At 45.8% G+C, this 27,970-nt stretch overlaps 1 protein-coding gene across 1 annotated transcript; it reads right to left on the bottom strand.

The window, feature by feature from the left end:
- Nucleotides 1–86: 86 nt before the first annotated feature.
- LOC106562164 (cadherin-15) lies at nt 87–23,509 on the bottom strand. The gene is made up of 14 exons (XM_014126849.3): nt 23,245–23,509; nt 7,382–7,546; nt 6,831–6,986; nt 6,301–6,445; nt 6,009–6,190; nt 5,710–5,838; nt 5,362–5,547; nt 4,695–4,939; nt 2,869–3,011; nt 2,538–2,771; nt 2,153–2,392; nt 1,893–2,038; nt 1,596–1,790; nt 87–1,483 (listed from the first exon to the last, which is right to left on the bottom strand). Exons 1-14 carry the CDS (start codon nt 23,311–23,313, stop codon nt 1,283–1,285), a joined length of 2,436 nt encoding a protein of 811 aa, XP_013982324.3. The 5' UTR covers nt 23,314–23,509; the 3' UTR covers nt 87–1,282.
- Between the last annotated feature and the right edge of the window lie 4,461 nt (nt 23,510–27,970).

The following is a 27,970-nucleotide window of genomic DNA, read 5'->3' as shown; positions in this document are numbered from 1 at the left end:
GTCTTGTGTTTCTATTTACCAAACTTCAATATGAAATTGTCCTTTATTTTTTTGAGTATTATAAAGGAATAGTAATATGAGACAACTGCTTTGAAACATTTTTATGTATTATGTAAAGATGTCAGTAAAATCTAAATTGTAAACAATTTATACATGTCAATCAAGAAAACAAAAATGTCACACCCAAACCATTGGTTCTCACAGGAGTTTGAGTATTGCGTATGTTGGAAGTAAAACTGTCCACCATATCTCCTCAAATGTAATGGAATTGCTTATTGGCTTCAAATGTTATACATGTAGGTGTCAAACTGAAATGGCAGGAGAGTTAATTAACAAACTATCAAATGCGTGTATAGACCTCCAAGTGAATTTTGATTTAGGAGTTGAGGATTCATGTAATATTGTTAGGAAAAAAATTTGAGATAAATGGAAAATGTATGTACAAAATATTTATAAAAAAGGAAAACATTACACATTAACATCACTTAGAAAATCAAAATGTTTTCAAGTGGTAGTGGTCACACACAGTATTAAACTTAATACCAGACATGGGTTTAATCCCACAGATGTTCTGTCTCCCTTATAGCAGGCTTAGCCCTTTTTGCTATCACTGTTCAATACATGGTCAACCTTTCTCTACATTCCTCCCACATAAAAAAATGTTCCACAAACCAAAAACGATTAGAGAAACCTCCAAGACAACACACCTGACTGGTAACGCCACTGTGGTTAAAGTGGCTCTATGGTTGAACTGACTGACTGGAGGACTACAGTGCATATTTCTCTTCTCTCATTGGTATGCTCTACCATGTTTCCTTCCCTTCCTTCTCCATTCTGCAGACACACACACACACATCCCACTCAGCAAAAGGTGAACCATTCATATGCTGCAGAATGCTCTCTGGTTGTCTCATCAAACCTGTCAAACTCACTGAACTTGTGAGGAGAATATCAACAGTACCCAGGAAAGTCCCTCAAATGACAACGGTGACCTGTTACAGTAGCAAAGAGAGGGACAATATGTAATGTCACAAGAGCCTGAAGAATTGAGCTAAAGCGCTGCTGGAGACAATTGGAAACGTGAGAAGCAATAGGAACACAGAGATCTGCTCTAAACCTCTGCCAATCATTCAAGATCTTACCCTGTCCTACACCGAGAGGATGATATCAGGTTTCAGCTTCACGCAGAAGAGGGAGGATGTATGATTATGAATAGGGAGTTAGGTAGAGTTTAGGAGAAAATGAATGGCATCTGAGGTGAAAGCTCAGTAGGGCAGTCTCCTTAGCGTGGGTCGTACATGTTGGCCAGTTTCTTAAAGCGTGGTCCCCAGTCGTTGAGGTAGTCATAGTCCTGGTCGCCGTCTGAGCTGGCTGAGGCGATGGAGCTCAGGCTGCCTGCCAGGGAGCCATCACCCTCGTAGTCATAGATCAGAGCTGTGTCGTAGGGAGGGACGTTGGGGTCATGGTCTGCTGCCTCCAGGCCCTGTGGGGAGACACAGGCAAGAAATACATTAGTTTCTCTCTGGGGATTTGGACCGTTCTTATTTCAACTGACTAACAACAGGCCAGGGCCATGATGGAATCCTCTCTCTCACGTCATTGATGAAGTCCTCAATGTCAGTGGGGTCCGCTGGGGGTTTCCGTGGATACGAGGGAGAGGGCAGGTTATCTGGGTAGTCTTTCCTGAGTGGCTGCTTTCCCCTGGGGATGCCAGAGATGGGAGGGTAGAAGGATGTTGGGAGTGGTCCCACATCCACTGGGTTCCTCAGTAGGTCAATGTTGAAGGCATTCTAGTGAGAGAAAAGGAGGAGTATGAAGTGTCTATAGGACAAGAGAGGCGACGTCACCAGATAACTGGCTTCTGCCAGCTGTAACGTGTTATGTTGTCTGACCTCATCCTCCTCTCCACCACCCTGCTCGTCATAGTTCAGGACGTTGTCACGAATGTCTTCGTCTGACTCCCCCACCAGCAGCCCCTCTCCTTTCTTCATATGATGCCGTCTGCAGTTACCCACGGCTACAGCCAGGAGCAGCAACACTGAGAACACAGAGACCCATCTCACTGCACAGAAACATTTGGGAAAATGTGTGTGTTCATGTAGCGATGTGCTTTGTTCAGGTGTTGTGAGGGTTTACATGAGGTATAGCTTACAGAGCAGGAGTGCGATGCTGGCCATGATGACCAGTAAGGCGATGAAGCTGACGCCAACTCGTGTTCCGAATATGGCAGCAGCTTCGGTCTTACATTCACCGTCTTTCCCACACAGACACACAGTCACATTGACCTGAGCATATGCACCGAGACTAGGGGTGCCGGAGTCAGTCACCAACACAGTGACAGCATATTCCTCTGTCTCCAGCTCTACCAGGGGTCGCAGCACTGCATGAGTCTCTGGAGAGAGAGAGAGAGAGAGAGAGCGACACAAACACAGAGAGCGAGGGAGATGGAATGAGAAGACACAGCACACTACTCCAAAACCCATCCTGCATGGACTTCAGGAGTGTCTAGTCCTGTCCTTGCTATATAGAGTCCTTACCATTGACCTGTATGATGGTCCAGTTGGCAGACACATTGATGTCTTGCAGTTGGAAGGTGAAGGGTTCAGCATGAGGGGGCAGGTCCTCATCCACAGCACTCAGGAACAGACCAGATGTCTCCCGGCCTGACTCGCTGCACACCGTCCCCATCAGGGGGAACAGCTGAGGGAAGAAGTCATTGGTCTCCCGCAACGTGATCACCAGAGACGCTGTGGTCGAGATTCCACCAGCATCTAGGAGGAAAGGACATCATTATTCACTGTCACTTCCTGCTTGACCTCATGTCTCTAGTTACGTGAGGTGAAGCAGTGGCTAACTCAGGATACTCACCTGTGTCTGTGACTCTGATGACTGCATTGTAAATGTTGTTCTTGACGTGAGGGGAGCGGACATTGAACGGTGTCCTGGCTGTGATTTCTCCAGTCTCGTGATTGATTATAAGCCATCCCTCAGGATCTCTGAGTATGTCATACCTGATGGAAATGACAGTAATGTTTTAGTTTCCTTTTTGATACACATACAGTACACAAACATATACACTGCTCAAAAAAATAAAGGGAACACTTAAACAACACAATGTAACTCCAAGTCAATCACACTTCTGGGAAATCAAACTGTCCACTTAGGAAGCAACACTGATTGACAATACATTTCACATGCTCTTGTGCAACTGGAATAGACAACAGGTGGAAATTATAGGCAATTAGCAAGACACCCCCAATAAAGGAGTGGTTCTGCAGGTGGGGACCACAGACCACTTCTCAGTTCCTATGCTTCCTGGCTGATGTTTTGGTCACTTTTGAATGCTGGCGGTGCTTTCACTCTAGTGGTAGCATGAGACGGAGTCTACAACCCACACAAGTGGCTCAGGTAGTGCAGCTCATCCAGAATGGCACATCAATGCGAGCTGTGGCAAGAAGGTTTGCTGTGTCTGTCAGCGTAGTGTCCAGAGCATGGAGGCGCTACCAGGAGACAGGTCAGTACATCAGGAGACGTGGAGGAGGCCGTAGGAGGGCAACAACCCAGCAGCAGGACCGCTACCTCCGCCTTTGTGCAAGGAGGAGCAGGAGGAGCACTGCCAGAGCCCTGCAAAATGACGGCCAGCAGGCCACAAATGTGCATGTGTCTGCTCAAACGGTCAGAAACAGACTCCATGAGGGTGGTATGAGGGCCCGACGTCCACAGGTGGGGGTTGTGCTTACAGCCCAACACCGTGCAGGATGTTTGGCATTTGCCAGAGAACACCAAGTTGGCAAATTCGCCACTGGCGCCCTGTGCTCTTCACAGATGAAAGCAGGTTCACACTGAGCACTTGTGACAGACGTGACAGAGTCTGGAGACGCCGTGGAGAACGTTCTGCTGCCTGCAACATCCTCCAGCATGACCGGTTTGGCAGTGGGTCAGTCATGGTGTGGGGTGGCATTTCTTTGGGGGGCCGCACAGCCCTCCATGTGCTCGCCAGAGGTAGCTTGACTACCATTAGGTACCGAGATGAGATCCTCAGACCCCTTGTGAGACCATATGCTGGTGCGGTTGGCCCTGGGTTCCTCCTAATGCAAGACAATGCTAGACCTCATGTGGCTGGAGTGTGTCAGCAGTTCCTGCAAGAGGAAGGCATTGATGCTATGGACTGGCCCGCCCGTTCCCCAGACCTGAATCCAATTGAGCACATCTGGGACATCATGTCTCGCTCCATCCACCAACGCCACGTTGCACCACAGACTGTCCAGGAGTTGGCGGATGCTTTAGTCCAGGTCTGGGAGGAGATCCCTCAGGAGACCATCCACCACCTCATCAGGAGCATGCCCAGGCATTGTAGGGAGGTCATACAGGCACGTGGAGGCCACACACACTACTGAGCCTCATTTTGACTTGTTTTAAGGACATTACATCAAAGTTGGATCAGCCTGTAGTGTGGTTTTCCACTTTAATTTTGAGTGTGACTCCAAATCCAGACCTCCATGGGTTGATAAATTGGATTTCCATTGATTATTTTTGTGTGATTTTGTTGTCAGCACATTCAACTATGTAAAGAAAAAAGTATTTAATAAGATTATTTCATTCAGGTCTAGGATGTGTTATTTTAGTGTTCCCTTTATTTTTTTGAGCAGTGTATATTGTTATGTATTCAGAGTTCTCCAGTGCACCAATCTTACTTGAGTTTTGCATTATCAGGATCGTAGGCGATGTTACTGGCCAGCACGGTGCCAGGGACCACAGATTCAAGAACCACCATCTCTATGGGGTCTTTATTGAAGCGTGGGGCCTCGTTCTCATTCATCACGGTCACCACCACTGTGGCACTGCTTACGGGGTCCCTGGGGGCCTTGATGCTGAGAGGGTTCACATTCTCCACTGTCAGAGTCAAAGTATACACCTCTTGGGTCTCGTAGTCCAGAGTCTGCAACAACAACAAAAAAAGGCAGAGGTTTTGATAGACAACTTGGATAGCGTGGGTTTGGCATACATTTAGAGAAATAACTAAACTACATACCGTTCCATATATTTGTTGTATCCGTTTTATGCGTCAGTCACATCCTTGAAAATTCCAGCTACAGCCAGTGATATGTCACAGCACAGGACTCTAACGGAATGTAATGATGTGCCCGGTGACTTGCAGCTCAGTTAGTCACCACTAGATGGAGTAACAGTGTCATGTTTCAAGGCCCTGACCACTGTGTGTGATCACTTACTGTATACAGGCTCTATATAGGCTCTATATAAACTGGATGACCTGATTGTCATGTTTGTCATTCTAACATGGAGCCAGAATGTCCCCCACACATTCCCTCCTGTCCCCCTGCCGGATGGAGAATAGCTTACCTTCACCACTGACAGAATACCCTCGTTGGTCACAGGGTCTGTGCGAATGGCAAAGTTCCTAGAGGGGTTGCCCTTGGCGATGGTGTATTTGGTCTCCCAGTTTCCTGTCCCTGGCTCATCATTGTCTGTGGCGTTGACCCAGCCAATCACGAAGTCTACTTTGTTCTCCACAGCTGACATAGTGTACTGTATTCAGGAAACAGAGACACAAAGTAGTTGTGTTTAGTTTATTTAAACACATGTGAATGTGCATGTCTATATTTTGAAGCTGGTCTGAATGATGTGTCCATAAAGTAAATGAATGGAAGGGAGCTAACAGCTTCTGAGAGATTAAACAGTGAAACTCACCAGGAATGGGGAGAATCGTGGGGGATTGTTGTTGATGTCAGTCACATGTATGACTGCATTGGCAAGACCGGTTAACCCCATGCCTGACATGTCAGCAACCTGCAGTATCAACCTAAAACCTTTAACCACCTGTAAAGAATGCACAGATGTTCACAGTCATTTATGGCACATACAGTATATTATTTTACATGAATTAGTTTCTCCTTTCAAACACCTTTCAAAATATTGTGCTTCTGTTGAACCAGAAAGGGCATGACCTAAATAATGGGTCAATGAAAAGGCAAAGGAAGAGCCCCTACCTCCCGGTCTAGCCCCACGTCTCGTGTGTAAATGGCCCCTGTCTCGTTGTTGATGCCAAACATGGTCTTATTGACGCGGAGAGGCGGGATGCTCTCCTGGCCAACGATGGAGTAGCTCAGGATAGCGTTGTCTGTGGTTGGGTCGTCAGCATCAGTCGCAGTCACAGACATCACAGATGTGCCTGTTAAAACAACATCAATCACTCTCTCAGTTCACTACCCAAATCAGTTGAGATTTTGTGTATCGACTGTGTGTACATCCACAGTGTGTGTAGGTGACGCATGTGTTTACCTGGTACGGAGAATTCAGAAACGGATCCAGCAAACTCTTTCTGGGAGAAGTTGGGCCGGTTATCATTTTGATCCAGCACTACGATCTCAATGGTGGAGGGATTCTCCAGTCTCTCTCCACTGGGCGACAGAGCAAAGGCTTTCAGCTATAGAGAACAGAAACAGGACGTTACTCATATGTTTCTAGACATCGTCTTTCCATTCATAGTGTTTGCTGTTCTTACACGATTCTCAGCTTATTGACTGTGATTGATTTGGGTCTATATTCAGATGCTCATGTAGGCCTACGAAGAAAGCACCCCACTATAGTAACAGACTGGTGCGCAACTTCCCTTCTCACTCAACCATGACAGTCAACTTAATCAAATCGCAGTGGTAGATGTTTAGTTGAAAAACATTGAATGACATACTACCATTGATATTATGTCATGTGACATTCCTTGTTACCCAAACAAAAGAAGGGGTCTGGCTGACATAGTATAATTGACATGTCAAAGGCAATGGTGCTTATGTCTCTCCTGTGAGTTGTACCGTGAAGCTTCTGTATTTCTCTCTGTCCAGGGGAATCATGCTCCTGATCCAGCCCGTTTTATCGTCTATCTCAAACAGGTCCTTAGGGTCCTGGTCAACCCCTGGTCCTTCCAGCTTGTAGATCACTTCTCCGGTGAAAATCTTGTCTGATTTGATCTGGAGGAGCAAACAACACAGGAGGATGTCTGGGTGAGAATCTCCTTGGAAGGGTGAGAGGAGAGTGAACAGAACAGCACATAGAGTACCAGATGAAAACGTGGTCACTGATGGGAACAGAGAGGGAGAGCAACAGCACATGATTGGTCAGTGGTTCTGGAGGTCAGAGAGGCCAGCGTGGCTCTTTCATGCTCAGTTAAAAGGGCTGTCTGTCTGGACAATAACCATGTGACTGATCTTACATACCATGTTTCGTAAGATCAATTTCACTGGACCAAAAAGTGCCAGTGTTACCCTAACATTTACATCTTAGTCACTTAGCCAACACTCTTATCAGTTAATGTATGTATAGAGGCCCTACCATCAGTATAGATATGAGATGAATGATTCAGTACCTGGACCAGGTTTTCGGGGACCAGCTTGCTGTTCTCCAGCACCCTGATTGGAGGGATGATCCAGTCCCTCTTCACCCTGCTCAGACCCCCACTGCTCCTCTGTCTCCATGGATACAGGACCGCTGGGTTAAGGTCCTCCCTGCCCGCTTGGCCGCTGCTCCCGGCCTGGGGGCAACAGAATGGGATTCATTTAAGAGCTCCATTATACACGATTCATTCAATGGCAATTTCCATGTAGATGGTCTGAGTAAGGGCCATACATTTCTGGATGAATGAAGTCATTTAAATCATGATTCATATTGTTCATGTCAAGGAGTACAGAACCCAAATACATTTTTATATTTTTAGTAGTCGTGTTGTGGCTACTAATATCAGTTGGTGAGGGGTGCAGCAGTTGGCCTCTCTCTGTGGCCTGGTGGTGGTTGAATGGTGACCCCACTGCCCCGTCTCTAATGTGGAATCCACTGGGCTGGGGCAGGTGAGGGGGTGGAGAGTCATGGGTTCAAGTTTCACACACTACATCTCCAGTGCTTAATTTGTAAATTGGGAGGTGCCGGAACAAAAAGTGAGCCCGGCAGGGGGGGGTGGCATTGTTGGGAGGAGGGCTCTGAGGTACCGGAACACATGAAAAGAAATCACCTTTGTAATAAAGCAAGGTGCTGCATAAGTTGCACACATGGGGATTTGTTTTTGTAGCCTGGGGCCCGGGAAAAGGTTGGCCTTTTATAAGCGCATTTCATGCAATTCTACATCATAGTAAATGTAAATCCTGGACACTCAAATGAGTATGATATGTTACCGTTTGGCAGATGGTTACTTTAGGCAAAAACGAAAGTAGGGTGGGTGGATGGGTGGAAAAACCTTAAAATGTAGCTAATTAGCTAAAATGCTAACTACTTACTACTTTTTAGCTACTTTACAACTATTTAGCATGTTAGCTAACCCTTCCCCTAACCTTAACCCTTTTAGTTAACCCTAACCTTAACCCTATAACCTCACTTTTAAACTTGACTCTAACCTTAACCCCTAGCCTATCTAATGTTAGCCAGCTAGCTAACATTGGCCACCTAGCTAGAATTCGTAATATATCATACTTTTAGCAAATTCCTAACATAATGTGCATTTTACAAATTCGTAACATATAATATGAATTGTAATTCATAACATATCATACGACATAGGTGATGGACATCCACAAATAAATACATACCATACGAAGTGTAATATGCCATACTAAATGGAGTATCGCGGATTCACGTATATAATAATATGAAATGGTCTGAGACCAGGTTGTACTACCATACCCCATTCAAAGGCACTTAAATCTGTTGTCTTCCCTATATCTTCCCTTTAAAAGTGCTTTCCTCACAATCTTAAATAAGCATGCCCCATTCAATAAATGTAGAACCAGGAACAGATATAGCCCGTGGTTCACTCCAGACCTGACTGCCCTTGACCAGCACAAAAACATCCTGTGGCGTACAGCATTAGCATCAAATAGCCCCCGCGATATGCAACTTTTCAATATACACAGGCAGTTAGGAAAGCAAAAGCTAGATTCTTCAAACAGACATTTGCATCCTGCAGCACAAACTCCAAAAAGTTCTGGGACACTGTAAAGTCCATGGAGAATAAGAGCACCTCCTCCCAGCTGCCCACTGCACTGAGGCTAGGAAACACTGTTACCACCGATAAATCCACTTCTAATTGAGAATTTCAATAAGCATTTTTCTACAGCTGGCCATGCTTTCCACCTGGCCACCCCTACCCTGGTCAACAGCCCTGCACCCCCCACAGCAACCTGCCCAAGCCTCCCCATTTCTCCTTCACCCAAATCCAGATAGCTGATGTTCTGAAAGAGCTGAAAAATCTGGACCCCCTCTTTCTAAAATTATCAGCTGAAATTGTTGCAACTTCTATTACTAGCCTGTTCAACCTCTCTTTCGTATCGTCTGAGATCCCCAAAGATTGGAAAGCTGCTGCGGTCATCCCCCTCTTCAAAGGGGGAGACACTCTAGACCCAAACTGCTACAGACCTATATCTATCCTACTGTCACGGCTGTCGTAGGAATGAGCGGACCAAAGTGCAGCTTGCGTGTCGTTCCACATTTTATTTATACTGTGAAACTATGCAATACATAAATAAACTGAATGACAAAAAACAACAAACTGTTACACAGAGGTGAAACATACACTACTCAAAATGAATCTCCCGCAAACCCAGGTGGGACAAACACCAACATAAATATGACTTCCAATTAGAGACAACGATGACCATCTGCCTCTAATTGGAGATCATCTCAAACAAAGCCCAACATAGAAATACAAAAACTAGAACAACCCAACATAGAAATACAAAACTAGAACATAACAACATAGAAAAACTAAACTAGAAAACCCCCCTGTCACGCCCTGACCTACTCTACCATAGAAAATAACAACTTACTATGGTCAGGACATGACACCTACCCTGCATTTCTAGGGTCTTCGAAAGCCAAGTTAACAAACAGATCACCGACCATTTCGAATCCCACCGTACCTTCTCCGCTATGCAATCTGGTTTCCGAGTTGGTCATGGGTGCACCTCAGCCACGCTCAAGGTCCAAAACAATATCATAAACACCATCGAATAGAGACAATACTGTGCAGCTGTATTCATCGACCTGGCCAAGGCTTTCGACTCTGTCAATCACCACATTCTTATCGGCAGACTCAACAGACTTGGTTTCTCAAATGACTGCCTCGCCTGGTTTACCAACTACTTCTCAGACAGAGTTCAGTGTGTCAAATCGGAGTGCCTGTTGTCCGGACCTCTGGCAGTCTCTATTGGGGTGCCACAGGGTTCAATTCTCGGGCCAACTCTTTTCTCTGTATACATCAATGATGTCGCTCTTGCTGCTGGTGATTCTCTGATCCACCTCTACGCAGACGACACCATTCTGTGTACTTCTGGCCCTTCTTTGGACACTGTGTTAACTAACCTCCAGATGAGCTTCAATGCCATACAACTCTCCTTCCGTGGCCTCCAACTGCTCTTAAATGCAAGTAAAACTAAATGCATGCTCTTCAACCGATCGCTGCCTGCACCTGCCTGCCCGTCCAGCATCACTACTCTGGACGGTTCTGACTTAGAATATGTGGACAACTACAAATACCTAGGTGTCTGGTTAGACTGTAAACTCTCCTGCCAGACTCACATTAAGCATCTCCAATCCAAAATTAAATCTAGAATTGGCTTCCTATTTCGCAACAAAGCATCCTTCACTCATGCTGCCAAACATACCCTCGTAAAACTGACTATCCTGCCGATCCTTGACTTTGGCGATGCCATTTACAAAATAGCCTCCAACACTCAGCAAATTGGATGCAATCTATCACAGTGCCGTCCGTTTTGTCACCAAAGCCCCATATTCTACCCACCACTGCGACCTGTACACTCTCGTTGGCTAGCCCTCGCATCATATTCATCGCCAAACCCACTGGCTCCAGGTCATCTATAAGTCTTTGCTAGGTAAAGCCCCGCCTTATCTCAGCTCACTGGTCACCATAGCAGCACCCACCCGTAGCACGCGCTCTAGCAGGTATATCTCACTGGTCACCCCCCAAAGGCAATTCCCCCTTTGGCCGCCTTTCCTTCCAGTTCTCTGCTGCCAATGACTGGAACGAATTGCAAAAATCACTGACGCTGGAGACTAAATCTCCCTCACTAACTTTAAGCACCAGCTGTCAGAGCAGCTCACAGATCACTGCACCTGTACATAGCCCATCTGTAAATAGCCCATCCAATTACCTCATCCCCATACTGTTATTTATTTTGCTCCTTTGCACCCCAGTATCTCTACTTGCACATTCATCTTCATCTATCACTCCAGTGTTTAATTGCTAAATTGTCATTATTTCGCCACTATGGCCTATTTATTGCCTTACCTCCCTTATCTTACCTCATTTGCACACACTGTATATAGACTTTTTTTCTATTGAGTTATTGACTGTATGTATGTTTATTCCATGTGTAACTCTGTGTTGTTATTTGTGTCGCACTGCTTTTCTTTATCTTGGCCAGGTCGCAGTTGTAAATGAGAACCTGTCTCCTCCCCTTCATCCACACTGATTGAAGTTATTAAGTGACATCACTATGGGATCATAGCTTTCACCTGTATTCACCTGGTCAGTCTATATCATGGAAAGAGCAGGTGTGCTTCATGTTTTGTGTACTCAGTATATATTGTACACTGAACAAAAATATAAACGCAACATGCAACAATTTCAAAGATGTTACTGAGTTACAGTTCATAGTTCAAGGAAATTAGTCAATTGAAATAAATTCATTAGGCCCTAATCTATGGATTTCACATGACTGGGAACACAGATATGCATACAGTGCCGTGAAAAAGTATTTTCCCCCATTCTGATTTTCTGTACTTTTGCATATTTTTGATACTGAATGTTATCAGATCTTCAACCAAAACCTAATATTAGATAAAAAGAACCTGAGTTTACAAATAACCCCTAAAATATGATACTTATTTGATTTATTTAATTAACAGCTATGCAACACCCAATTCCTCTGTGTGAAAAAGTAATTTCTCCCTTACACTCAATAACTGGTTGTGCCACCTTTAGCTGCAATGCCTGCAACCAAACGCTTCCGGTAGTTGTTGATCAGTCTCTCACGTCGCTGTGGAGGAATTTTGGCCCACTCTTCCATGCAGAACTGTTTTAACTCAGCAACAGGGTGTTCAAGCATGAACTGCTCGTTTCAAGTCCTGCCACAACATCTCAATTGGGATTAGATCTGGACTTCGACTAGGCCATTCCAAAACCTAAAATTTGTTGCTTTTTAGCCATTTTCATGTAGACTTTATTTTGTGTTTTGGATCATTGTCTTGCTGTATGACTCAGATGTTCTATGGTCCGAAGAGTCAAAAGTAGAACTTTTTGGACGACACCGGTTTCATAATGCCTGGCGAAAACAATTACTCTCATGTTCATTCTCATTCTCTATCACGCACGCTCTGCATTTATCTTAAACACACACTCAGAAACACTCAGACACGCACACACCAGCTGTCACCTATGGATTTAGCTCCCGTGCTTTCCCACCCTCTCTTACTCACACTTACAGACTCCCCTGTATGTTCAACTCTGCACCTGACTAGGGGTTGGGGGGTCACTTTACAAATCCGCTCTGATGACAGAATTCCTCACACACACTCAAACACACATTCCTTAAGAGAAAAAGCTCAGCATTTAGTGGTAACAAGATGATCACAGATATTGGCAGATACGTTTTGTCTATATACAAATTTGCCTGCTAAAAAGATACAGAAAAGATAACACCTTTTGTTCTCATTCAGCTCTTCATCATCAATCATGAAGTCTGTAGTAACAACTTGTAATTACAGAGTAATAACATGCTAATACAACTAAACAGAATATGGAACATTGACCATAGCCCATTCCTCACATGGCTCTTTCCATACATAAAGACACTTATATGAGAAATACATTATTAGATTGAATCACTATTGTGTATTGGGACATGGTGGCCCTTCCCTGTCCCTTAGGCCTGGGGATATGGCACACTGGCACTTTGTCACGCTGCTGTAATGTACCGTCTGAGGAGAATGTCAACTATGAGTGCCCTGTGCAGGCTGAGTTAGGAGCCGACTAATCTTCGAGTGCTCTATATTCCTGACCCCGACCCTAAGCCACTGGTGTAGTCCTCCCTACGCTCATACAGAGATGTTTACACTCGCATACCAGGCTAGACAGCAAAGCCTTCTCACCTTCCACTACCGCTCTGATCACAGATCAGAGATCAAGCTACGGCCAGTCAGAGGCCAAAGGCCCTGTTCAATCAAAATCTGTAACTGGATGAAGCGGTTAACACTGAAACAACATTCCTGTTGAATTCCTGATTCAACATCTCTACTCAACAAAAAAACTTACTCTGCAACTTATGAATTCAAACTGGCTTTTTTTGTTGTGGGGTTACTGGTTTTGATTGAATACAACAACAGCTCAGGCAGAATAACTAAAGTAAAATAATAGCATATGCTATCAGAATTAGAGAAATAGATGTTGCGGTCTAGCCTTGTGAACCAGGACTGACCACTGTGCTCCTGTTTAGTTTTGTGAGATCAGGTTGTTGAATGGGGCATGAGGTCTTATTTGGAAAGAGCCTGCTATGTTCTGAAGAGGATCGGAAGACAGACCCAGTTAACATCATTGTGTTGATCTCCTGTGGTCTCAACTCCATCTGGGTGGCAAACAAACCCAGGAGGGCTCTGTAATGTCTTAATCTCTTTTCCAGTTCAGCAGGGACTGGGCTACACCTAGGAGTCATCTTACCAATTAGTATCAGTCACCTCTGACAGCTAGGGTGAAGGACAGCACACCTCCTCTTTCTTCTCATATATTAACTGTTTTAGGGATATTAACTGTTTTAGGGACTTTTTCCCAGATACTTTTACACCTTGGCCTCTCACCCTGTGGCCAGCAGTTGCATGGTGCCTCTTGGGGGTCAACACCCCCGTTAACACAGTGAGGAGAACTGCGCTCTGAAGTAGGTAGGACTGCGCTCTTAAGTAGGTAGGTAGGACTGCACTCTGAAGTAGGTAGGTAGGACTGCACTCTGAAGTAGGTAGGACTGCACTCTTAAGTAGGTAGGTAGGACTGCACTCTGAAGTAGGTAGGTAGGACTGCACTCTGAAGTAGGTAGGTAGGACTGCACTCTGAAGTAGGTAGGTAGGACTGCACTCTGAGGTAGGTAGGTAGGACTGCACTCTGAAGTAGGTAGGACTGCGCTCTTAAGTAGGTAGGTAGGACTGCACTCTGAAGTAGGTAGGACTGCGCTCTGAAGTAGGTAGGTAGGACTGCACTCTGAAGTAGGTAGGACTGCGCTCTTAAGTAGGTAGGTAGAACTGCACTCTGAAGTAGGTAGGACTGCACTTTTAAGTAGGTAGGTAGGACTGCACTCTGAAGTAGGTAGGTAGGACTGCACTCTGAAGTAGGTAGGACTGTGCTCTGAAGTAGGTAGGTAGGACTGCACTCTGAGGTAGGTAGGTAGGACTGCGCTCTGAAGTAGGTAGGTAGGACTGCGCTCTGAGGTAGGTAGGTAGGACTGCGCTCTGAGGTAGGTAGGTAGGACTGCGCTCTGAGGTAGGTAGGTAGGACTGCGCTCTGAGGTAGGTAGGTAGGACTGCACTCTGAGGTAGGTAGGAAGGACTGCACTCTGAGGTAGGTAGGACTGCACTCTGAGGTAAGTAGGTAGGACTGCGATCTGAGGTAGGTAGGACTGCGCTCTGAAGTAGGTATGTAGGACTGCACTCTGAAGTAGGTAGGACTGCGCTCTGAAGTAGGTAGGACTGATCAACACCTAGCTTGATATACAACTATGCGTAATACCTAAATAAATTGTATTTCAAAATCAGTGTGTATTTCACAATAAATGCATCCAGGATCTTGTTCGCAGTGTTAGATAACGTTTACAGTCAAAAGGTTTGGGGCAACATTTCGACATAATAATCAATTGCTGTGACGAAAATACTGCTCAGACTCACCCCACACTGAGGAGCTGAAGCAAGACTGTCACACTTTCATTGGCAAGGAACCCTGGGAACTCTCTCTAACGGTTGTGTCTAAAATTAGCTTTGAAAGTGTGCCAATCATTTTGTGAATGAAACTTAGCTGCTAAGAGACCAACATCTGTCCCATGGAGTGGACAATTATTTACTGAAGCTTGGTAGATAGAACATTATGCTGTTGTCTACTATAGTATCCAAGGATTAAATTATTCAAATTCATGCTGTTGAGTCAAGGGTACTCAGTCTCTCTCTCACACCCACCCATCCACCCACCATGGGTGGGCCATGGAGGGGGATCATGACTGATGCCCTTCCATAGAGTGAGGGTTTTATATCTTCAGAGCTATTACAAGCTTGCACCAACTGTATGAGGTATGTCATGAGAGTAGTAACTCTGTTTGAAATGTGTATTTTTGTTTTACGGTAGTAGCTGCTGTGTGATATAACATTTATTTTTGCTTAATTCACTCCATTTACCGCAGCAGGTCATAGTCAGTGCAAGATACACATATTTACTGTTACTCATACATATCTAGACAGAAACATAAGGCTTTTACAATTAACAGTAAGTCATAGCTTTAGAGACGTGCCTCTCTAAAATAGAATATAAAATAGACCCCTGAGTCAGCCATGTGCAAGTTGAGTGGAGGTACAGTGTGTCTACGTGAGCCAGCCAGACTGCCACAGCATGAGCAGGAGGGGAGAGGGAGAGAATGCAGGCAGCATGCCTGACAATCCCTCAGGCCATGGGGTGGAGGGTCAGACAGGTGCCCCTGTTCCCCTCATGGTCCTCCTAAGTCACTGTTCCAAAGGCTCTAAATGAAAAGCTATCTACCTCACTATCCACCCCTCAGCTATGGCTGCTTGGGCCTCCTATTATTTGGGGGTGCTAGCCAGGGTTTCACAAGAGAGATGTCTGAGCTTCATGACTGCTGACCTAATGGGGACGATGAGAGTTACTTAATTTGGCGTGGAATTGTATTAAAGCCTGAGGGAGGTTGTACCAGGACCGAAACCACTTCCTCATCTCATCATGTCACCTTTCTTTCTCTCTCCCAGCTCTGGCTCAGGAGTCTTCCCACCACCACCACCATCACCACTCCTACCACCACCCCTACCACCATCACCACCAAGACCATCACCACCACCCCTAATACCAACGCCACCCCAACCACCAGCACCACCCCCCCTATCTGTTGAAGGGTCCACCACCACCACCACCTCTACCAACATCACTACCACCACCACCACCCCCACCCCTACCACCACCCCTATCACTACCACCACCACCATCACTACCACCCCTACCACCTTACCACCACCCCTACCACCACCACCCCTCTGAGCTTCATGACTGCTGACCTAATGGGGACGATGAGAGTTACTTAATTTGGCGTGGAATTGTATTAAAGCCTGAGGGAGGTTGTACCAGGACCGAAACCACTTCCTCATCTCATCATGTCACCTTTCTTTCTCTCTCCCAGCTCTGGCTCAGGAGTCTTCCCACCACCACCACCATCACCACTCCTACCACCACCCCTACCACCATCACCACCAAGACCATCACCACCACCCCTAATACCAACGCCACCCCAACCACCAGCACCACCCCCCCTATCTGTTGAAGGGTCCACCACCACCACCACCTCTACCAACATCACTACCACCACCACCACCCCCACCCCTACCACCACCCCTATCACTACCACCACCACCATCACTACCACCCCTACCACCTTACCACCACCCCTACCACCACCACCCCTCTGAGCTTCATGACTGCTGACCTAATGGGGACGATGAGAGTTACTTAATTTGGCGTGGAATTGTATTAAAGCCTGAGGGAGGTTGTACCAGGACCGAAACCACTTCCTCATCTCATCATGTCACCTTTCTTTCTCTCTCCCAGCTCTGGCTCAGGAGTCTTCCCACCACCACCACCATCACCACTCCTACCACCACCCCTACCACCGCCACCACCACCCCTACCACCCTTACCACCACCTTTACCCCTACCACCACCACCACCACCCCTACCACCACCCCTACCACCACCACCACCACCACCACCCCTACCACCACCACCATCACTACCACCCCTACCACCACCACCACCCCTTCTACCAACCCCACCACCACCCCTACCACTAAGACCACCACCACCACCCCTAATACCAACGCCATCCCTACCACGAGCACCACTCCCCCTATCCGTTGAAGGGTCCACCACCACCACCACCTCTACCAACATCACTACCACCACCACCACCCCTACCACCACCACCATCACTGCCACCCCTACCACCACCCCTACCACCATCACTACCACCACCACCACCCCTACCACCATCACTACCACCACCACCATCACTGCCACCCCTACCACCACCCCCATCACTACCACCACCACCATCACTGCCACCCCTACCACCACCCCTACCACAACCACCACCTCTACCACCATCACCACCACCACCACCACCACCACCACCCCTACCACCCCTACCACCACCCCTACCACAACCACCACCTCTACCACCATCACCACCACCACCACCACCCCTACCAACACCACCACCACCCCTACCACCATCACTATCACCACCACCACCACCACTACCACCACCACAACCCCTACTACCACCACCATCACTACCACCCCTACCACCACCACCATCACTACCACCCCTACCACCAACACTACCACCACCCCTACCAACAACACCACCACCCCTACCACCAAGACCACCACCACCCCTACCAACGCCACCCCTACCACCAACACCACCACCACCCCCCCTACCACCAACACCCCACCCCCCCTACCACCAACACCACCATAACCCCTACCACCAACACCACCATAACCCCTACCACCACCTCCCCCACCTCTACCCCTTATTTACTCCAGGGTCAGTCCTCTTTCAGAGGGTCATGATAGAACTACAAGGAGAGACCATTACCGGGCCCATTAACACTTTGCTTTTGTTCCGTCAGCCTTGTCTGCCACTGCTATTCCCTTATCTCATTCAAAAAAAATACATTACCTTTTGTGTCAGAGAGAAAACATCCTTTGATGCAAGGCATAAGGTGCTCTGAATGAGATGGGATAACAAGTGTCCAATTTCAAAAATGTATTTTCCTGTTCATTTCCATGTAATGTTTGTCACATCTGTTGTGACTGGAACATGAACACAAAGACTAAATGGAACCTGTTTTCTAACAACATGAAGAGAGAGACCCTATCCGTTGAAGGGTCCACCACCCCCACCACCGTTACCACCACCCTTACCACCCCTACCTACCACTACCACCACCACCACCCCTACCTACCACTACCACCCCCACCCCCCTTACCACCACCACCCCTTCCTACCACCACCACCCTCACCCCCACCACCCTTACCACCACCCTTACCAACACCACCACCATCACTAACACCACCACCAACCCTACCACCACCACCCTTACCACCACCCCTACCTACCACTACCACCCCCACCACCCCACCTACCACTACCACCACCACCCCCCTTACCACCACCACCCCTTCCTACCACCACCACCCTTATCACCACCCTTACCAACACCACCACCATCACTAACACCACCACCACCCCTACCACCACCACCCTTACCACCACCCCTACCACCACACCTACCAACACCACGCCTGCCACCAACACTACCACCACCCTTACCACCAACACCACCCCTACCTCCACCACCCTTACCAACACCACCACTCCTACCACCACAACCCTTACCACCACCCCTACCACCAGCACCCTACCACCAGCACCACCCCTACCACCACACCTACCAACACCACCACCACCCCCACAACCCTTACCACCACCACCCTTACCACCACCCCTACCACCGCCACCCTACCACCACCACCACTCCTACCACCACAACCCTTACCACCACCCCTACCACCAGCACCCTACCACCACACCTACCAACACCACCACCACCCCCACTACCCTTACCACCACCACCCTTACCACCCCTACCACCACACCTACCAACACCACCACCACCCCTACCACCAATACTACCTCCAACACCACCCCTACCACCAACACCACCACCCCTACCATCAACACCACCCCTACCACCACCATCACTACCACCACCCCTACCACCAAGACCACCCCTACCACCACCTCCCCCACCTCTACCCCTTATTTACTCCAGGGTCAGTCCTCTTTCAGAGGGTCATGATAGAACTACAAGGAGAGACCATTACCGGGCCCATTAACACTTTGCTTTTGTTCCGTCAGCCTTGTCTGCCACTGCTATTCCCTTATCTCATTCAAAAAAAATACATTACCTTTTGTGTCAGAGAGAAAACATCCTTTGATGCAAGGCATAAGGTGCTCTGAATGAGATGGGATAACAAGTGTCCCATTTCAAAAATGTATTTTTCGGTTCTTTTCCATGTAATATTTGTCACATCTGTTGTGAATGGAACATGAACACAAAGACTAAATGGAACCTGTTTTCTAACAACATGAAGAGACCCTATCCGTTGAAGGGTCACTAATTGGTCAATGACTCAGCTGGTGAAAATGGAGGTAACACCAAAGCCCGTTACAACAGTGGCTCTTTCCCAATTTGTCTTTCCTTCATCTTCGTGTCCTTTCTCCTCACCTCAAATTGGAGGAGAAGATCCAAGGCCCCTCCACTCAGATCTTTGAGAAAAAGGTGAGGCGAGTGGATGCCAGCAATCAAGAAAATAGAATTGGGAAAGAGTCATTTGGAAAGATAATCTCTGGTAACAGTGCACTGGCAGAGTGGTTTTAATGTTGAGTCTGCCCCTGTAGTTGAGGCCCTTCCTGTTCCTGAAACGCAAGTCTGTGTAAAACAGAAAGCATCCACACAGACAGAACAGGCCTGTGTTTCAGACACTGAGCATCTGTACTGAGTGATTTCTTCCAATGAGCATGAACTCAGCACCAGCTGCTGCTTTATGTACGTATTTGTCCCTAATTTCATGGTTTAGGGAGTGGCCTACTCCTCTTTCCGCAGCGGGAACTACTGAGTGGGACAAATGGCATCAAGTACGCATCTGGGAACAGCTGCTGGCCAACATGACCGCCTCTATGTACAGAGCCCACGCTCTCTAGGCAGGGCAGTTCAATACAACCGTCTTTCTTTCCCAGGGATATTCTCAAAAACAACACAGCCTTCCACCCATAGGGGTATACTGTATGTAGTTGGTGTTCGTGAATCCTCACCAGCCACTTTCCACTCACTGAGTTGTAACATATCAAACTCACATAGGTTAAACTTACACATAAAACTAAAATAGTTATCTGATGTACTGTATGTAACCAGAGTAACTAGGATCTCAGGTTTTAAGGATCTTGTTCTGTGGTTTTAAGTCTCTCACATCGGTCCATTTACAAATAGATTACTGGAAGTCTATGGATAATCCAAATCATGAATGTGAATGTATGGGCCTTCAAGTGTAGAGTGGGCATTGGGCTATAGTCTATTGTTGGTGGTCCGGGGGTTTGTGTTCTTTGGTACGTGTTTGTACTTAAAGTGTATTGCAGTTAAAGTCGGAAGTTTACATACACTTTAGCCAACTACATTTAAACTCAGTTTTTCACAATTCCTGACATTTAATCCTAGTAAAAATTCCCTGTCTTAGGTCAGTTAGGATCACCACTTTATTTTAAGAATGTGAAATGTCAGAATAATAGTAGCGAGAATGATTTGTTTCAGCTTATATTTCTTTCATCACATTCCCAGTGTGTCAGAAGTTAACATACACTCAATTAGTATTTGGTAGCATTGCCTTTAAATTGTTTAAGTCAGGTTTGTAGGCCTCCTTGCTCGCAAGCGCTTTTTCAGTTCTGCCCACAAATTTTCTATAAGATTGAGGTCAGGGCTTTATGATGGCCACTCCAATACCTTGACTTTGTTGTCCTTAAGCCATTTTGCCACAACTTTGGAAGTATGCTTGGGGTCATTGTCCATTTGGAAGACCCATTTGCGACCAAGCTTTAACTTCCTAACTGATGTCTTGAGATGTTGCTTCAATATATCCACATAATGTTCCTCCCTCATGATGCCATCTATTTTGTGAAGTACACCAGTCCCTCCTGCAGCAAAGCACCCCCACAACATGATGCTGCCACCCCCGTGCTTCATGGTTGGGATGGTGTTCTTCGGCTTGCAAGCCTCCCCCTTTTTCCTCTAAACATAACAATGGTCATTATGGCCAAACAGTTCTATTTTTGTTTCATCAGGCCAGAGGACATTTCTCCAAAAAGTACGATCTTTGTCACCATCTGCAGTTGCAAACCGTAGTCTGGCTTTTTTTATGGCGGTTTTGGAGTAGTGGCTTCTTCCTTGCTAAGCGGCCATTCAGGTTATGTCGATATAGGACTCGTTTGACTGTGGATATAGACACTTTTGTACCTGTTTCCTCCAGCATCTTCACAAGGTCCTATGCTGTTGTTCTGGGATTGATTTGCACTTTTCGCACCAAAGTACGTTCAGCTCTAGGAGACAGAAGGCGTCTCCTTCCTGAGCGGTATGATGGCTGCCTGGTCTTATGGTGTTTATACTTGCATACTATTGTTTGTACAGATGAACGTGGTACCTTCAGGCATTTGGAAATTGCTCCCAAGGATGAACCAGACTTGTGGAGGTCTACAATTCTTTTTCTGAGGTCTTGGCTGTTTTATTTTGATTTTCCCATGATGTCAAGCAAAGAAGCGCTGAGTTTGAAGGTAGGCCTTGAAATACATCCACAGGTACACCTCCAATTGACTCAAATTATGTCAATTAGCCTATCAGAAGCTTCTAAAGCCATGGCATCATTTTCTGGAATTTTCCAAGCTGTTTAAAGGCACAGTCAACTTAGTATATGTAAACTTCTGACCCACTGGAATTGTGATACAGTGAATAATAAGTGAAATAATCTGTCTGTAAACATTTGTTGGAAAAATGACTTGTATCCTGCACAAAGTAGATGTCCTAACCAACTTGCCAAAACTATAGTTTGTTAACAAGAAATTTGTGGAGTGGTTGAAAAATGAGTTTTAATGACTCCAACCTAAGTGTATGTAAACTTCTGACTTCAACTGTACCTGTTCCTCTAACTCACAGTAAGACACATGGCCGCAGGGCCGGCTGCAAACTGTGACTAACTGGCATTCCCCACGGCTGTTTCAATGATCTATTACGACCGTCTTCTACAGCTGATGTCATTTACCATGTGGTTCTCGAATTGGATACACTAATAAAGAAAATGTGACTCAGATAGTTGCCCTTACCCATTTCAGAACTTCGTCAGCATAAAAACGTATAGTAGGCTACACACTTTGCCATCATAAATTCAAAGTCATTGCTTAAAAAATGGTTTGAAGTCTTTCTATCCATACTATTGGAAATTAATTCAGCCGCAAACCTGCAACATCTATAATAATTTCAGGCCATTCAACAGAAGAGGTTACAGAGGGACAATTGTCTAGGTCTCCAATCTGGGTTCCATTACATGTATAAACAGCCCTAGTGACTGAATGAGTTTTGAAGTTATGTTAGTAAAATGTCTGTTTACAATTTCATCCATTATGTGTCTTATAATGGTGTTGATGACAAGCCTGCTAACAGTGGAGCCCCGATTTCCGCCTGATGTATAAAACATCAGCATTCGTTGGTCATTTACAAGAGTATTCATCATCTGATCTACAACGGTTCTGAAATGTTTAGATTAGCCAATAGCCACGTTCACCTCTTCACATGATGTTTATCACTTCTATGGATGAACATCTGTTTATGTTATGTTAAACAAAGCATATCATTCAAATTAAAACATAAACTATAGATTTACTAAATAAACTGTTAAAAATGTGTCCCAACACAGCCCTAACTCCTGCACTGTGGAAATATAGGACAAACACAGCTAAAACTACTTCCACTTAAATCACATTTAAACTGCTTTAAATAACACATATACATCCAAGTTAAAGTCTGACAAGCAGACCGTGAGAAAATATCAAATGTATCCCTTTGTAGCTCAGTTGGTAGAGCATGGTGCTTGTAATGCCAGGGTAGTGGGTTCAATTCCCAGGGCCAGCCATACGTGAAATGTATGCACGGATAACTGTAAGTCGTTTTGGATGAAAGTGTCTGTTAAATGGCATATATATTATAGCCTGAAGTTGAAATGGCTTCAGTTCTGTGTGATTTAAGAAAGTGTAGGCCATAAAGTATGTAGAGTGACACCAGAGTAGTATGATATTTCCTACCTGACCAAGGCCAGCCACCAGCACACACAGCACTGCCAACCCCCTTGATGCCATCTCCTGTGCCAGCATATGATCTTCTCAATGAACCCCAACACGTACTGTACCCAATGACCACGGTGGCACCTCTTTCTCAAACCAGTTTTAAGAGAAGCTTAGGGTTTCTCAGGGTATTACCAGAGTAATATGCAATGGAACCAAATGTCTCAAATCCAAACCCTCTGTGTGTGTCTCTCTCTCTCTCTCTCTCTCTCTGAGCAGTGAGTGCAGAGGCGATTGAGTGACAGCACATGTGCGCTGGGGTGCATGGGAGGGCTGTAGTCTGAAATTCCAACCCCTTAGCCCTCAGAGTCTCCAACTGGGACACACCCCAGCTATGGGCAGGGAAGTAGGGGGGGTCACTGGATGCAGAGAGAGAGAGAGACAGAGATAGAGAGAGAGAAAAGGCGAGAGAGAGAAAGATGGATATATTGAGATAGAAGGGGAGATAGCAAGAGAGAGAGAGAGATGGATATATTGAGATAAAAGGGGAGATGGCAAGAGAGAGAGAAAGAGGAAAGGAGAGATGGAGAGAAACAGAAAGATAGAACAAGAGAGACAACGATATAGTGAGGGAACGAGAGCGCACAAGAGAGAAAGAGGGAAATAAAGGAGTGTGGAGAGGAGAGCGGAAGAGCAGCTGGTGGCTGTGATGTGTTGAGAGAGCCCTGGTGAAGGTCAGTCCTCAGCAGCAGTGTTCAGTCTGTCACGGCTCTTCTCTGGCCTGACTGCTGTACCTGACCTCGGCCACACAGCCCAGGAGGAGCCTCTACTGTATGTACAAACTCACACTCAACACTGCACTCATCCTCAACGTACTAATAAAATATTCATTGTTGCAAACAGAACACATGTCCAAAACTACGTCATCTGACTGAACTCCCTAAATTCAGTTCGTGAAAGGTCCTCTCTCTACCGTTCTGAACAGGTCATCTGCTTTTCACTAACTCTGTCACAGACACAAGCCTGTTTCCCAGCTGGAGGTAATTAAATGTCCTAAGAGTGCCAACCTTTACTGTCCATGCAGTTCTGTTATGTGTATGTCGGGCCCTCAGAAATACAGACCATTTTCCCAACACCCTTTCATCTTCAGCTGTTTGGAACACCATGTCAAAACAGTGGGTGAAGAAGATCTACTGCTTTCTGTGCATTATAGTATGGCACTTCTTTTACGGCAGTGAGGAATCTTTCAACGTGCTGAATCTCTCAAAAAAAGCATCCTTGAAGGGTGCTTGACTCTGCTGTTATGTGGAATCTTTAAAGAGCAGAGAGGAGGAGGTAGTGTTGTTAAGTTTGTAGAGATGTGGAGCTAGATCTCTCACCCAGTCCAGACTGTTGTTTTTCTCCTCAGGGATTGCTGCTCACTTACTGATCTCTGTTTTTCACCCTCTGCGCTGACTGCTGATTGATATGAGGCGGCCAGAGGTGAGGAGAGGGGAGACTGAGGGAAGAACTGGGAAGCAGCGTGGGATCTGAAAACCACACTGTTCTCCACGCTACTCTCAATGTTCATCACCGCTGTTTCTGCGTGTTCTCTAGGGTCTCAGGTTAAAATGGGTAGCTGGGAGTAAACACCATTACGACTTTACACCAGGCACTTGCACAGATAGTAGTCCACCTGTGCCCAGCACATGCCCCCTTGTCCTCCCACTCGCCAAGTGTCCTTTTGGGTGATGGTATAATTTTTTTTGTATAAAGTTTTGTCGTTGTTCTTCTGAACCCATTGCCCACAAGTCGTTGTAGCGTTGTCAAGTTCGCAACCCCTCATCACCCACCCCCACCTCATCCGTTGGTTGCGCTTAATCTGCACTGTACTGAAACATGCATGGCTTGAGATACTGTCACCGGTCGAGTGTCGCTAGCTACCTAGTTTACATATCAACAGTACTGTCACAGCAGAATAATTAAGTGATAATGCCCGAGACGCCGGTGTTTGGCGGATATATTGTTCGTCAAGGGCCTCCAAACACCGGCTTCGAGGGCATTATCACATTTATAGAATGGCTTACCAACATATTCAAATAATGATTGGCATATTTTCATTAAAAACGTTATTTTGATGAATTTATTCATCTAGTCCTGACACGAATCTAGGGTTGCTACCTGAGCCGGCTGGTCATTTGTTTGGTTGCTAGAGTTTGGTTGCTAGAGACACGACCCAGTCGTTCAGTCTTTTTGTTCTGTATCTATGGACGTGACCCAGTCGTTCATTCTAAATGTTCCATTGCGATACTGGCTGGAAACATTCTTATCCCTTGCTTGCTAGCTAGCCAACTACGGCTAACTTATTCTGCAGCTAGAATAACAGCAAAGTAGCTGCATTTGCATTTGTTTAAGCAGTCTTCTAGTGGCATTTATTTGGATACAGTGAGGGAAAAAAGTATTTGATCCCCTGCTGATTTTGTACGTTTGCCCACTGACAAAGAAATGATCAGTCTATAATTTTAATGGTAGGTTTATTTGAACAGTGAGAGACAGAATAACAACCAAAAAATCCAGAAAAACGCATGTCAAAAATGTTATAAATTGATTTGCATTTTAATGAGGGAAATAAGTATTTGACCCCTCTGCAAAACATGACTTAGTACTTGGTGGCAAAACTCTTGTTGGCAATCACAGAGGTCAGACGTTTCTTGTAGTTGGCCACCAGGTTTGCACACATCTCAGGAGGGATTTTGTCCCACTCCTCTTTGCAGATCTTCTCCAAGTCATTAAGGTTTCGAGGCTGACGTTTGGCAACTCGAACCTTCAGTTCCCTCCACAGATTTTCTATGGGATTAAGGTCTGGAGACTGGCTAGGCCAGTCCAGGACCTTAATGTGCTTCTTCTTGAGCCACTCCTTTGTTGCCTTGGCCATGTGTTTTGGGTCATTGTCATGCTGGAATACCCATCCACGACCCATTTTCAATGCTCTGACTGAGGGAAGGAGGTTCTCACCCAAGATTTGACAGTACATGGCCCCATCCATCGTCCATTTGATGCGGGGAAGTTGTCCTGTCCCCTTAGCAGAAAAACACCCCCAAAGCATAATGTTTCCACCTCCATGTTTGACTGTGGGGATGGTGTTCTTGGGGTCATAGGCAGCATTCCTCCTCCTCCAAACACTGCGAGTTGAGTTGATGCCAAAGAGCTCCATTTTGGTCTCATCTGACCACAACACTTTCACCCAGTTGTCCTCTGAATCATTCAGATGTTCATTGGCAACTTCAGACAGGCATGTATATGTGCTTTCTTGAGCAGGGGGACCTTGTGGGCGCTGCAGGATTTCAGTCCTTCACGGCGTAGTGTGTTACCAATTGTTTTCTTGGTGACTATGGTCCCAGCTGCCTTGAGATCATTGACAAGATCCTCCCGTGTAGTTCTGGGCTGATTCCTCACCGTTCTCATGATCATTGCAACTCCACGAGGTGAGATCTTGCATGGAGCCCCAGGCCGAGGGAGATTGACAGTTCTTTTGTGTTTCTTCCATTTGCGAATAATCACACCAACTGTTGTCACCTTCTCACCAACTTGCTTGGCGATGGTCTTGTAGCCCATTCCAGCCTTGTGTAGGTCAACAATCTTGTCCCTGACATCCTTGGAGAGCTCTTTGGTCTTGGCTATGGTGGAGAGTTTGGAATCTGATTGATTGATTGCTTCTGTGGACAGGTGTCTTTTATACAGGTAACAAACTGAGATTAGGAGCACTCCCTTTAAGAGTGTGCTCCTAATCTCAGCTCGTCACCTGTATAAAAGACACCTGGGAGCCAGAAATCTTTCTGATTGAGAGGGGGTCAAATACTTATTTCCCTCATTAAAATGCAAATCAATTAATAACATTTTTGACATGCGTTTTTCTGGATATTTTTGTTGTTATTCTGTCTCTCACTGTTGAAATAAACCTACCATTAAAATTATAGACTGATCATTTCTTTGTCAGTGGGCAAATGTACAAAATCAGCAGACATCCATAACAATGAGCTAATGAGGCGCGATTTCGGCCTCGTTTCGTTTGACCTTTTTTCAATTTACATTTCTTTGTATATATCCTTAAAAATTATGCCAGCTGATTCATGATTTCGACTGTCTGAGAAATGCTGCCTGCCTGTCTGTCTCATCCTGTCTCATCCCGACTCCCCACACATTCATTACTATGGGACAGCTGGAGATCGAATTTGAATATTGAAACAATATTGCAAATGTCACAGAGACAGACATGCTTTTTATAGTGGAGATCAAGTTGAGACAGTGGATTGCGCAGTCAGATGGAACAGAGTAAATAGGCATTTTAACGTCATAGATTTAGCTGGTGGTAACTTGTGGAATAGACACCGGCTGGAATGCGGTTTTAACCAATTAACATTCAGGATTAGACCCACCCATTGTATAACATTTGATTAAGACTTAATATACTGTACATCATCATGAACATTTGATCTGGTTGGCTGATATGTTCAGCAGAGAACCAGAATGACCAGCCTGGTCTCATAGACTAGATGTAACATAGTAAATGTAAATCTGGGACAGTCAAATTAGTATCATATATGTTACGTTTGGTTGGGTTATATAAGACAGAAGGTTACTTAATTTACTGCAGCAGGGTAAATCAGGGTCACACAGAGTGTTTATTAGTAGTCTTAAACAAATCTACTTGGAAACAAAAGTATACACCTCACAGACATGGTCATGGACAACAAAAAATAAGAAGACA

Source organism: Salmo salar, chromosome 11 (genome assembly GCF_965601325.2).
Source record: "Salmo salar chromosome 11, fSalSal1, whole genome shotgun sequence".
Classification (NCBI taxonomy): Eukaryota; Metazoa; Chordata; class Actinopteri; order Salmoniformes; family Salmonidae; genus Salmo; species Salmo salar.
This window is presented reverse-complemented; position numbering and strand designations above follow the sequence as displayed.